Source organism: Giraffa tippelskirchi, chromosome 9 (assembly GCF_054371585.1).
Source record: "Giraffa tippelskirchi isolate mGirTip1 chromosome 9, T2T-mGirTip1v1.2.pri, whole genome shotgun sequence".
NCBI classification, from domain to species: domain Eukaryota; kingdom Metazoa; phylum Chordata; class Mammalia; order Artiodactyla; family Giraffidae; genus Giraffa; species Giraffa tippelskirchi.
This window is the reverse complement of record NC_137283.1, coordinates 91,037,996-91,051,928: the sequence shown is the minus strand read 5'-3', so window position 1 is coordinate 91,051,928 and position 13,933 is coordinate 91,037,996. Positions and strand designations below refer to the sequence as shown.

General features: G+C 35.3%; 1 protein-coding gene across 17 annotated transcripts in view; it reads right to left on the bottom strand.

Moving 5' to 3' along the window:
- Positions 1–13,933, bottom strand: part of DOP1A (DOP1 leucine zipper like protein A) — a 119,646-nt gene that overhangs the window by 53,724 nt on the left and 51,989 nt on the right. For all 17 annotated transcript variants that reach the window (XM_081530435.1, XM_081530439.1, XM_081530446.1 and 14 more), the window contains 5 exons: positions 9,360–9,458; positions 3,506–3,605; positions 2,645–2,754; positions 1,605–1,713; positions 98–218 (listed from right to left, as the gene is read on the bottom strand). In XM_081530435.1, coding sequence (XP_081386561.1) covers positions 98–218; positions 1,605–1,713; positions 2,645–2,754; positions 3,506–3,605; positions 9,360–9,458 — 539 coding nt within the window. The remainder of the gene's footprint in view (positions 1–97; positions 219–1,604; positions 1,714–2,644; positions 2,755–3,505; positions 3,606–9,359; positions 9,459–13,933) is intronic.

Genomic DNA, 13,933 nt, shown 5'->3' with positions numbered 1-13,933 from the left:
TTCACTCGTTCATAACAAATTTCATACAGCAATGTGTACTTTGTAAGTATTAGTAAATGAGGACCTTTGTGTCATGCTTAATTTTTTGGTAATCTACCTGCTTAACTGAGCATGATCTTTGCTGAAGGGTGGTTCCATTTGAAGATCCAACTCTGCTTTGCACTGAGAATATAATGTTCTAAACACTTCAATTAGGACATCTTCTAGGATTACAGGTCCTAAGATTAATACACATATGAAAGATAATAATTAACATTACAAATTATGATTATCTATAAACTGGCACAATTAAAGTATGCTTTAAAACAAGTATTTTGAAAAAATAATGTTTTTTCCAGAAGTGAAACTAAACTTCACATCCTGAGAAGCTAACACAAAATAGTAAATAACTGAACAAATGTTTATTTAGAAATTACAGAATCAGGAAAATTGGTTTTGCCAGTTAAAAGCGCTTTCAGCTTGGACAATTTAAACTCCTTTGAATTTTAATTTCTTCATGTAGAATGAGGATAATAAGAATAAACTTATAGGACGATCAGTATTAAGGGTTAGGAAAAATTTTGTAAGATAGGTAGCATAGTTTCCAGAAAATAATGGGTATTCAATTAATGTAACTTATATTACTCTTATTAATTAAAATAATACAGAAATTCACAAGGCTAACCTTTATTGCTATAAGAGATACCAATCTTAAAAAACTTTCTGAACTTCATCTATTATCACATAATAGTTAAGATAAACGCTCAAAGCCATTGGTACAACTCAAGTTATCTTTATACTTAAATTTTTTCATTTTATTTTAAGAGTTGTTAGGAGAACTTATGCATATTTGCTAAAACACCTATATATAATTTAATACAATTACATCTTATTATTATTTCATTTTATTTTGCCCAGGTTTTTCTTAATTTCTGTACCAGCTGCCATAACTGTCTTCCCAATAGATCAAATATACAAGAAATACACAATGAAGAAAGGGAAAACACAAAAAACCAAACAGGATGTGGGGAAGAAAGTTGAGGAATATGACTAAAATATTTTTGCTTTGAATTCTGGGCACTATAAGACAATCATGACAGATCATCAGTGTTTTGATTTCAGTAACTTAGTCAGGATTGAGGAGCTTAGATAGCATCTTTAAAGTGACTCTGCTATCTACGTAGTACAGGGTAGACATATGATAACCCATCAGTTGAATGTATATCTATCTGTATCTTAATGTTCTAGGGCAGTGGTCTCCAATCTTTTTGGCACCAGGGACTAGTTTTGTGGAAGACAATTTTACCATGGATGGCTGGGGGGTGACTTTGCCAAAGCTGGGGAGGAGGGATGGTTTGGGGATGACTCGAGTGCATTAAGTTTACTGTGTACTTTATTTCTATTATGATTACATCAGCTCTACCTCAGACCATCAGGCATTAGATTCTGGAGGCTGGGGACCTCTGTTACAGAGTGAATTTTAAGCAAGGAATTACTGAGAACCTGTATTTATAGGTCATCTCAAAATATGAAGATTTTTCTAAGCATTACTTTGTCTTATTTTTACTGTGCAGCAATACAAAACAACCACATGTGATCTTATGCCTTAAGATAGCACATATTACCTAGCTCAGGTTTGTCCAGTAAACTGATTAAAATACGAAAAGGTTTTAAATCCTGCATTAAAGTGCTCTCTTCTCCAAATACATTCACTTGTAAGATTCCCACCATTGCCTTCAAAAAAGAAAAAGCATATTAGTAATTTAAGTAAACAAATTTAAAGGCTTTTTTCTTAAAAAAATTTTTTTTTTTTTTATATACAACCATATGTAAACAGAGATTTACATCTCCTATTGTTTTTCTGAAGCTCTTTTGCCAAAGCTGGTTTTTTTCTTTGGCTGAGGGGAAAATAATTATATTCATTTGTCTTGAAAGAAAGTGCTTACATTGTCTCTAGAAAAAAAGGTGGAAAAATTAAAGAAAATTTAGAAAAATAAATTTATGAATTTGATTTCCTAAAAGATAAAATATTTCTCTTGACAGCCAACATGCCCTAAAGTCTGCCTGTTATCATGGCAGTATTGCTATTACACCATTATTTTCCCTTCAATAATTCAAAACTGTATTCTTATAACCTCACTCATTTCAAAATGTTTCAGATAACATGTATTTCCTCAATTTATTTGGGGATATCTTGAATAAACATAATTGAAGTAAAAAGTAATATGAAATAAACCTATGGATCATTGTAACATTTCCATCATAATAGTAGTTGTACCACACTGAGATTCCTGTTTCGACCCAAATTTCCCTGGAATTTCAGAGTAAGTAACACAGGCGCTCACTTATTTTTGGAAGAGCTTCAACTTTCACAGGGGCAGACAGGTGAGAAGCTGCAATTATGTTATAATGAAGTCAGGAAAACAAAGTAAATGAAAAAAAGATCTCAGGACTTAAACCGAAGTGAGTCTAGCTTACCATAACTTATTCATTTTACTGTAGTCATTGGCTTGTTACAGTCATTCCTAGGAGGTCTGTGAGTCTTATCTCCACCCCTTCAACTGTAAATTAATTCATTGAAGGCAGGACTTTGACATACAGATTACTTATTGAGTAACTACAGTGGTCATAGAGTAACAAGAAAAAAAAATGAAAGCTCCGTTACCTGAACCAACAATTCTTTTGAAAAGGTAGTGAAATAGTAAGTGGCATGTTCTTCAGGATTACTGTTTCTTGTGCTTCTGGGTCCTATGATAGCACCGTTGTTATCAAAACCTCCATGGAAACAAAGTGTAAAATAAATTAAAACTGAATTCTTATAACTGTTGTTCACTAAATACCAAAACAACAAATGTATCAGAAACAGCACTAAACACTTACCAATTAGTAGCCCAATCAATGTCAGCAAGAGAGATCATTTTAGATAGTTTAATAAAGGGAAACCAATTCAATACATAAGTGAGTATCATAGTATACTTTCAGAATTATCTTGTTTTTTTCAAATAGTGAAATAACTGAAGATTCAGAAAAGTCAAAGTAAGTTGTATTGTGTCTTCTCACTCTGGGCAGTAGAGTTGTAAAGATAGGCCAAACACTCACAAAAAGTATGGAAGAACAAAGCGTCCACAGTAACTTACTGCCTGAGTGGGAGAAGGTACCATGTGTGGGACAGTAGTATAAGTCCTGATTCAAGTTTTGGATATTATGTCATAATTCTGATTATGAATTTATTATTATTTGTCTACATATTTAATAGTATAATAGCTTCAATTTATAAGGAGAAAAAAAAATCTTGGCAAAGGGAACATGATCCATAGATTAAAATAGCTTTTTCAACTAAGAAGCTTTAGAGATTTCTTCATATCATACACTAATACTGTTTTTTGTTTGTTTGTTTGTTTACTGTTGTCTATTTAAGTAAATTTAGTCTTTTCATTTAGGACATACATAAACTTGATAATACTTATGTATGGAAAATTTCCCTTCATCCTTTTCCCAGATAAGACCACACACCTCAAACACCTACCGAGAAGCCAGGCATAAAGTCTTCGGTTCAGGGACATATCCCTCCTCAGGACTACGTGCAGCGCTGCTGACAGGATCCGGATCATATCTGGTCGAGTGGCCTGCAATAGTTGGGAATGTGGTTGTACTTAGTCACATACAAAAACATATCACATTTTTTTCCTCTTTAAAAAAATAATACCTCACAATATGTTCAGAACTTTAGGGCTTATGAGGTACTTTCATACAACATTATCTCATGTGATCTTCCAAACACAGGAATTATTACTTATATTTTACAGATTAGGAAACAATAACAAAAGGTGGGTAACACAGTTATTTAGTTGCATAGCTAAAACTATAACTGAATTATTTTAACCTCCATTTTAAAGTTCTTTATCCTATCCAACAGTAGCAAAATCAGACAGAAAACCAAGAAAATGGAGCAGGAAGGGATAGACACAAGAGAAGACTATGTCTTCAGTGGTATCAACATTGACTATACACTCTTTAGAAGTTCACTGTCTTCATCAATTCCAAGTTATTCATTTCTTGTTCTTTTTAAAACTTTTGATCTGTAGTATTTCAAATGTAAGAGAAATACAGAAAACAAAATAATGAGCCCTTTTTGAACCCATCTCCCAGCTTTAACAAATCTTAATTTTTTTCATCTTACTCCAGGTCTTTTAAAGAGAAATAGTTCATTTTTTTTTTTTTTTTGCCTCTTTTCTAATAGCCTTAATTGGATGTTTAGAATATGATTTACTAAAGGAGATCTGGTTTTAGCTAAAAGGGTTAAAGTTAAAAGAGAAAAAGAAAGCAGTTAATTAAATTGCTGTCAATTTTAACAATATCACTAGATAGTCGCTTTAGAATTTTGGAATGTGAGCATTACAAGGTAATGTAGAAATCTACTAGTCTCACAACCACTTTAGAATAAAGGACCAGAGCCCCTCACAGAGCCAAAGCACTTAAATGCCTGGGTTAGTGCCCCAGCTGCTTGAGAATGTACCTCTCCTTAATCAGACTAGGCAACTTTTTACTACACCATGCTTTTTGACAGACATTAGTAGAAAGGGATTGACCCAGCTTACTTATTTGAAAGGAATCTTAGAGAAATAACTGACATGTTAAAGAACACAGATCAAGAGCTGACAGAATACCGTTACTCATCTGAACACAGACGCCTTCTATTAATCTAAGCAATTCTCAAACAGTGGTCCCCAGACTCCTGGAGATCTCTAAGACCCTTTCAGAAGGCCCACAAGGTAAAGACAATATTTATAACACAACACCAAGATGGTATTTGCCTTTTTTATGTGTTGACATTTGCTCTGTTCATGCAATAGTGGGTAAAACTGCTCGCATCTTAGCACAAACACAAACAGTGCCAGCAGTGGCAGCCACTGTACTTTCAGCCATTGTATCTTTTACTGTCATGCATTTTCAGTAAAAATAAAAAAAGAAGAAAAGTCAGTTTTACTTAAGAATGCTGCTGATTAAATAGCAAACATTTATTGCAGTAAATAGTTGACTCAAGTACATGTTATATTCTGCAATATTCTGTGCAATGACAGGAGTACACATAAAGCACTCCTGCTGTAGACCGAAGCATGATGGATGTCTCAGGAAAAAACACTTGTGTGACTGTGTGAATTGTGAGGTGAACTACCAGCTTTTGTCATTCCACTTTCACTCGAAAGAATGACTGACATGATCTATGATTATTCAGGCTTGGACACATGGCAGAAACTTTCTCAAAAATAAACAAAGTGAGCCTATCACTTAAAGGAAAACAATATTCATTGTTACAAATAATAAAATCTAAGCTTCCAAGAGAAAATTAGATTTTGGAAAATCTGTATTTGGCTTGAAATTATATTGAAGTGAACTGACTTGAAAGCTTCCAATAACTAACAAACTTACTGATGAGATCAATGGTCATGCTAGTAAATGTGATCATTTATTGTTGTGTTAGCACTTGGTGGTTTAGTCACTAAGTTGAGTCCAACTCTTGTGACCCCATGGACTGTAGCCTGCCAGGCTCCTCTGTCCATAGGATTTTCCAAGCATGAGTACTGGAGTGGGTTGCCATTTCCTTTTCCAGGAGATCTTCCCGATCCAGGGTTCAAACCCGGGTCTCCTGCACTGCAGGCAGATTCTTTGCCAACTGAGCTACCAGGGAAGCCCAAGTGTGAGCACTTGGGAGACAAAAAGTTCAATGCTGCTGCTGCTGCTGCTGCGTCGCGTCAGTCGTGTCCGACTCTGTGCGACCCCATAGACGGCAGCCCAACAGGCTCCTCTGTCCCTGGGATTCTCCAGGCAAGAACACTGGAGTGCGTTTCCATTTCCTTCTCCAATGCATGCAAGTGAAAAGTGAAAGTGAAGTCGCTCAGTCAAAACAACACTTTCCAAACAGCCAATTGTGATGTTACAAAAGCATATATGGTACAAGATCCATTCAAAGTGTAAGACCAATGGATTTTAACCAAACAGACTATGAAAAGTTCACTGATAGGGTTTTTGACTTCATATTACAACTAATTTTTTTTTTTTTTTAAAAACTATAGCTTGTCAAGTTTTGGAAAGCATCAAAGAAGAATATATTATTTTAACCAAAAAGACTATTGAAGTACTCCTTCCTTTTCCAACCAGTATCTGTATGAGATCTAACTTAATTCAGAGACTTAAATAAAAAAAAAAAAAAAACCCACAACAGAGTGAATGTCAAAGTAGATACCAGCATTCTGCTTTCTGTTAGACCAGACACTAAAGAGATTTACAAAAGCATAAACAGTGCTAATGTACTAATTTTTTAATGTGTTAGAAGATACTTTAATAAAATACTATTTGTTCTAATGTGATAATTGTTATTATTTTTAAGTGAATTAAATTTTTAAATTTTAATATTTATTTAACATTTAAATAAATATTTTAAATTTATCAGTTTTAATTTCTAATATGATAAACATAGATCTAACCTATATAAGCAAAAGAATTTTTAGGATTCTCAATATTTTTAAAGAGTGTAATGGGGCCATGAAACCAAAGAACTGCTGCTCTATTTAACCTCAGATATATACATTATAGATATTGTCACAAGATCCTGAAAAGTAATAGTAATGTCTTCCAATCTTATTTTGAGAGGAAAAATATCCTTGAGAAAGAACGAAGTCACTTCTTGGTTACTACTGACATCATCACATATTTCTAACATGGAAAAAAATTCTGCTACCATCTCAATTAAAGGTGTAACTTCTAGAGGTTAGGGTCATGCTAAGACACTTCAGCTGTGTCTGACTCTTTGCAACCTATGGACCTTAGCCCACCAGGCTTCTCTGTCCATGGAATTCTCCAGGCAAGAATGCTGGAGTGGGTAGCCTGCTCCCCTCCAGAGGATCTTCCAACCTAGGGATTGAACCCGCCTCTCTTACATCTCCTTCACTAGCAAGCAGGTTCTTTACTGCTAGAGCCATCTGGGAACTTTCCGTAAAAAAAAAAGTAAAAAGAGTCTGACAAACTTGGCAAGTGCTAACACCCCTAACAGCACTCTTTTTGGAATAAGGCAATGAAGGCTCTCTTCAATTACAAGTACAATCGATATTGGTTATGCATTCATTATAGGCAAGACATGGAGAGGAGGGAAGTGGGGAAGAAAGATTACTTTGTCATGATCCTTTGATCCTTTTTCTCAGGTAACCTAATAATATGGTATAGTCATGGGAGAGAGAGAATTGGGTCTGGGTAGAGTATGCTGGATAAGGCAATGGCACCCCACTCCAGTACTCTTGCCTGGAAAATCCCATGGACGGAGGAGCCTGGTGGGCTGCAGTCCATGGGATCGCTAAGAGTCAGACACGACTGAGCGACTTCACTTTCACTTTTCCCTTTCATGCACTGGAGAAGGAAATGGCAACCCACTCCAGTATTCTTGCCTGGAGAATCCCAGGGATGGCGGAGCCTGGTGGGCTGCCATCTATGGGGTCGCACAGAGTCGGACACGACTGAAGCGACTTAGCAGCAGCAGAGTATGTACTTTTTAAGAAACATATTCAACATAGCTACTGTTTTCATAATACAAATTATACAGAAGGAAGCCAGGAGAAAATCTTGGCTGGTAGGGCTACAGAAGTGGTAGAGTAAGCAAGTTCTGAATGAAGTTCTTGTTGGAAAAAGGTTGAGAAAGAAAGAAGTCATTTCTTGGTTACTACCGACATCACCACATATTTCTAACATGGAAAAAAATTCTGCTACCATCTCAATTAAAGGTGTAACTTCTAGAGATTAGGGTCATGCTAAGTCACTTCTGACTCTTCGCAATCTATGGACCTTAGCCCACCAGGCTTCTCTGTCCTGAGTTCTTCTCAGGACTGAAGAACACATTCTTCTCAAGTGAACTCTACCATGACTTAATTCGTTAGGTCTTGCTCAATCATCTATCAGTATACTGAAGGACTAAGACTGCTGAATGTTTGAAAGGGAAGAAAGCAATGGGAATGTTTAAGAGTAAAGGTTAGTAAGTTTTTTCAACCAAGGGCCAGATAATAAACATTTTAGGCTTTTGAGCCACATGTTTCTTTGTCATATTCTTCTTTGTTTTCTAAAAAGTAAAATATCAATTTTACCTTGTGAGCGGCTTGCCCACCTCTATAGTGGTAACTTTAGATTATACTGATACGTTCCAGCAGGAGTTTTGGTGAAAAGTTAAGAGGCAGAACAAGGGCCACTGGCTTAAGGATGGTTAAGTCTTAAAATAGAAACTAGAGGTAGTTTATGTCTTACCCCTATAACATACTGTTCCTACTACTAGGAGTGGTATAGGCAATTAAGTGTAAAGTTCTTCAATTATTAACAACTCAATTTCAAACTGAATAAAGTAATAAGGAAAAATTTGAGCATGGCCAATCATAATGAAAATGCACTAATTATCTATTAACCACAGCTCTTACAGAACCCCAAATAATGGTCTTTTCTGCTAATGATGTTTGCGAAATAAACTTACTTTTCCAAGGTGTAACTTCTTCATTTCTTATTACATTTGTTAGGCATGCAGCACCACCATTCTGAATACTTACACACTGGTGTTCAAACTCGTTCATCAGAGTTTAGAACTCAAAAGAATTTAGATGACTTCCTTAAAAATGAGGATACTGATTCAATTAAGTTCCAGCTTCATTTATGATTTAAGTGAGCTGTTCTCACCTGCCATGAAAGTACAGGTAACCCATGAACAACAAGGAGGTTAAGGGGAACTGACAGGTAATTGAAAAAATTCAAGGATAATTTTAGTTGGACCTCCATATCTGCAGCTTCACATCCCTGGATTCAAACAACCATGGATCCTGTAGTACTATAGTACTTATTACTGGACAGAATTTGTGTATAAGTGGACTCGTGAAGTTCAAACACTCATTCAAGTTTCACCTGTACTACAGAATGTCAGAGGAGCTAGATATTTAGCTTTCAAATTCAAGCCAACTCTGCTAATGGTCTGACACACATCCTCACAATCACCAAACCAAGAAAAAATTACATTAAGACAAAAAATAACAGCTGGGCAGAAGGTCTCAAGAGTCTTGGCTCAATCACAGCTACAAAGAATACAGTATCTCTTGCTTTTGATAGGTTAGAACTTTTTTTTTAAGGTATGAAATACTATATTTCACTTTCCATATTTTTACCCAAATCAATAAATCTTATTTCCCCCCAAATTTCAGAAATTCCATTCCTTAAAAAGGACATTTGTTTTCTATGTACTTCGCTGGTTGATAAAACAAAAGAATCCAACTTAAATATAATTTTAAAAATAACTACAAATCAGGAATCTATAAATTTCCAAAGAATGCCTTACATCAAAACTGGCATTAATGTTTTACCTGACTCATGTGGAACGGAAAACAGAAGAGTATGAGGTCCAGTGTGCTTCTCTGTACGAGTACACTTGAATCCTGCACCGAAGTACTTACTGCTTCTACCTAAAATAAGAGAGCCTTTAGTATTTATTGTGCATTACTTTGGGAAATAGTTACCAAGAAAACGTAACAATGCTTCAATTTTCCCTAAAAAATAAAAGTACATTTTCAAGTTGTTTTTTTTTAACCACTAATTATACATACTGACATTGCTTTGGATAGGTAAACATATTACAATAGCTCAAAATTAAGAATAACTAAAGAGTACAAGCCAAAAAGTTCTCTCCCATCTCTGTTTTCAATTACCCAGTTTTCTTTGTGCAAGCAATCAAGACTACCAGTGAATATTTTTTACAAATATAAGTAAAAAACATGCATGCATATATCACAAACTGCCTTTTTCATTTAACAGCTCATTCTGAAGTGCTTTCCTTAACACTACAAAGAGTTTCATTTTTTATAGCCAGAGAAATATTTCCTTTCATAGATTAATCCTAATTTAACTAGGCTCCTGATGATGGGCATTTATACTGCTTATATCATTTACCAGAGTAAATTATGTTGCAATAGACATATAATGTACAAGCACACCTGTAGGACAAATCTTTCAAAGCAGAATTGGAATATATGCTGTTACAATTTAAATAATGTAATGTTTTTCTCAGGTTTTGCATATTTATATTTTCACCAGCAATGTGTGACAATTTGCTATCCTGTGTTTACCTGCACATTTTTTGTTTTTGCCAATCTAATACATGAAAGAGTGTATCTTGATACAGTTTAAACTCTTGCTTCTCTTATTATAAATAATGTTGAGAATTTTTTTCATGCTAAGTCACTTCAGTCATGTCCGACTCTGTGCGACCCCATGGCAGCCCACCAGGCTCCACCATCCCTGGGATTCTCGAGGCAAGAATACTGGAGTGGGTTGCCATTTCCTTCTCCAGTGCATGAAAGTGAAAAGTGAAAGTGAAGTCGCTCAGTTGTGTCCGACTCTTAGCAACCCCACGGACTGCAGCCTACCAGGCTCCTCCGTCCATGGGATTTTCCATGCAAGAGTACTGGAGTGGGTTGCCATTGCATATCTTTGAATTATTTTTATTTCCTTAGGTTAAGTTTCTGTTCAAATCTATCGTTCTACTTGATTGTGGATTCCCTGGTGGCTCAGATGGTAAAGTGTCTGCCTGCAATGTGGGTGATCCAGGTTCGATTCCTGGGTCGGGAAGATCCCCTGGAGAAGGAAATGGCAACCCACTCCAGTACTCTTGCCTAGAAAATTCCATGGATGGAAGAGCCTGGTGGGCTACAGTCCATGGGGTCGCAAAGAGTCGGACACAACTGAGCGACTTCACTCTCACTTATTAATTTATGTAGCTTTTTGAATAATAAAGAGGTTAATCCTCCGTGAAGTACTGTAAATTATTTTCCAGTTATGGCACTTGTTTTTTAAAGAAAAATTTAAAAATGACTTCTTTAACACTTCCATTAAGTTATTAAAAGGAAATGTAATAATACAGTTTGGTAGTTTCTTATAACCTTAAAAAATATATTAGAAGAAAATATAGAAGTAAATATGTTTGATCTTAGACACAATTTCTTAAATATACCAGCAACAAATGATAAAAGAGAAAATGGGTAAATTGGATATGATCAAAATTAAAATTTCTGTGCTTTAAAGGACACTATCAAGAAGGTGAGAAGATAATTCACAGAATGGGAGAAAATATTTTGAAATCATATGTATGATAATAATTTAATATCCAAAATGTATAGAGAACTCCCATAACACAACAATAAAAAGAAAACTGACCCAATTAAAACAATGGGCAAAGGATCTGAAGAGACATTTCTTCAAAGATTTAAAAGTGGCCAACAACCATAGATATGTTCAACACCATTAGTCTCTAGGGAAATGCAAATCAAAACCACAATAAGATAATACTTCATATGCATTAGGATGGCTATAATAAAAAAGACAGACAATAACAACTATTGACAAGAATGTAGAGAAATGGGAACCTTCATATATTGCTATCTAGAATGTAAATAGGTACAGTCACTTTGGAAAACAGTTTGCAAGTTTCTCAAAAGGAAAGTGTTACTATATGACCTGGTAATCCCACTACAGGTATAAAACCAGAAGATATGAAAACATGTCTACACAAAAACTTACACATTAATATTCATAAAGAATTCTTTATTAATAGTTAAAAAGCAGAAGTAACACAAATGTTTTATCTCTATGCAATAGAATATTATTCAAATATTAAAAGGAAGGAAGTACATGCCTCAACACAAATAAATCTTGAAAATTTTACGACAAGTGGAAGAAGTCATTCATAAAAGACTACATATTATTTAATCTCATCTATATGAAATGTGCAAACTAAGCAAATCTATAGAAACAGAAAATAGATCAGTGGTTGCTAGAGACAGGAGTGAAGAGAAAATGTGATGTGATTAATGGGTATAGATGGGGTTTCTTTCTGGGGTGATGAAAATGTTCTCAAATTAGACAGTGGTGATAGTTAACTTATATGCAGAGTACATCATGAGAAACGCTGGGCTGGAAGAAGCACAAGCTGGAATCAAGATTGCCAGGAGAAATATCAATAGCCTCAGATATGCAGATGACACCACCCTTATGGCAGAAAGTGAAGAAGAACTAAAGAGCCTCTTGATGAAAGTGAAAGAGGAGAGTGAAAAAGTTGGCTTAAAGCTCAACGTTCAGAAAACAAAGATCATGGCATCTGGTCCCATCACTTCATGCGAAATAGATGGGGAAACAGTGTCAGACTTTATTTTTTGGGCTCCAAAATCATTGCTGATGGTGATTGCAGCCATGAAATTAAAAGACGCTTACTCCTTGGAAGGAAGGTTATGGCCAACCTAGATAGCATATTGAAAAGCAAAGACATTACTTTGCCAACAAAGGTCTGTCTAGTCAAGGCTATGGTTTTTCCAGTAGTCATCTATGGATGTGAGAGTTGGACAGTGAAGAAAGCTGAGCACTGAAGAATTGATGCTTTTGAACTGTGGTGTTGGAGAAGATTCTTGAGAGTCCCTTGGACTGCAAGGGGATCAACCAGTCCATCCTAAAGGAGATCAGTCCTGAGTGTTCATTGGAAGGTCTGATGTTGAAGCTGAAACTCCAATACTTTGGGCACCTCATGCAAAGAGTTGACTCATTGGAAAAGACCCTAATGCTGGGAAGGATTGGGGGCAGGAGGAGTAGGGGATGACAGAGGATGAGATGGCTGGATGGCATCACCAACTCAATGGACATGGGTTTGGGTAAACTGCGGGAGTTGGTGATGGACAGGGAGGCCTGGCATGCTGCGGTTTATGGGGTCGCAAAGAGTTGGACACGACTGAGCGACTGAACTGAACTGATAGTTGTACAACTTTGTGAATACACTAAAAACCACTGAATTATACAATGCAAAAGGATAAATTTCACAGCATGTGAATTATATTTCAATAAAGCTGTTATTTAAAAAAGTTAAACATATTTACCATATGAACCAAGAATTCCATTCCTAGGTATTTTCTCAAGAAAAATGTCTGAATAAAGATGTGGTACATATATAAAATGGAACACTACTCAGCCATAAAAAAAGAATGAAATGATGACATCTGTAGCAACATGCACTGACCCAGAGATTATCATACTAAGTGAAGTAAGTCAAAGACCAATATCATATGACATCATTTATATGAAGAATCTTTTAAAATGACACAAATGAACTTATTTACAAAATAGAAACAGACTCACAGACTTAGAAAACAATCTTATGGTTACCAAAGGGGGGAGGGATAAACTAGGAGGTTGGGATTTACATATACACACTATTATATTTAAAATAGATAACCAACAAGGACCTATTATATAGCACAGGGAACTTGATATTCTGTAATAACCTAAATGGGAAAAGAATTTGAAATAGATACATGTATATGTATAACTGAATCACTTTGCTGTACATTTGAAACTAACACAATATTGTAAATCAACTATCATGTGCTCAGACACTCAGTTGTTTCTTGACTTTTAAAGTTTAAAAAAAAATAGTTCTAAGTGGGGGGAAAAAAAGAACATACATCTGTACAAATAACTGTATGAAAATGTTTATATTATTAGTTTTATTCTTAACTGCCCCAAACTGGAAACAATGCAAATATTTGTTAATCACTGAATGAATAAACAAACTGTGGTACATTCATAAAATACTAGATAGCAATATAAGAGATACTGATACATATTGACATACGCAAAACATGGATGACTCTCAAATGTGTTATACAAAATGAATGACACCAGACAACATCTAACACTGCATGATTCTATTTATGTAACATTCTGTGAAAAGCACAATCTAGAGGAATAGAAAATAGAGCAGTGTTTGCAAGGGCCTGAAGGTGTAGGGGAATGGGAGAGACTACAAAGGGACACAGAAGAACTTTTGGGGGTGATGAAAATGTTCTGTATCTTGATTTTATAATATTGGTTGCTTGTCTGTATGTATTTGTCAAATTCA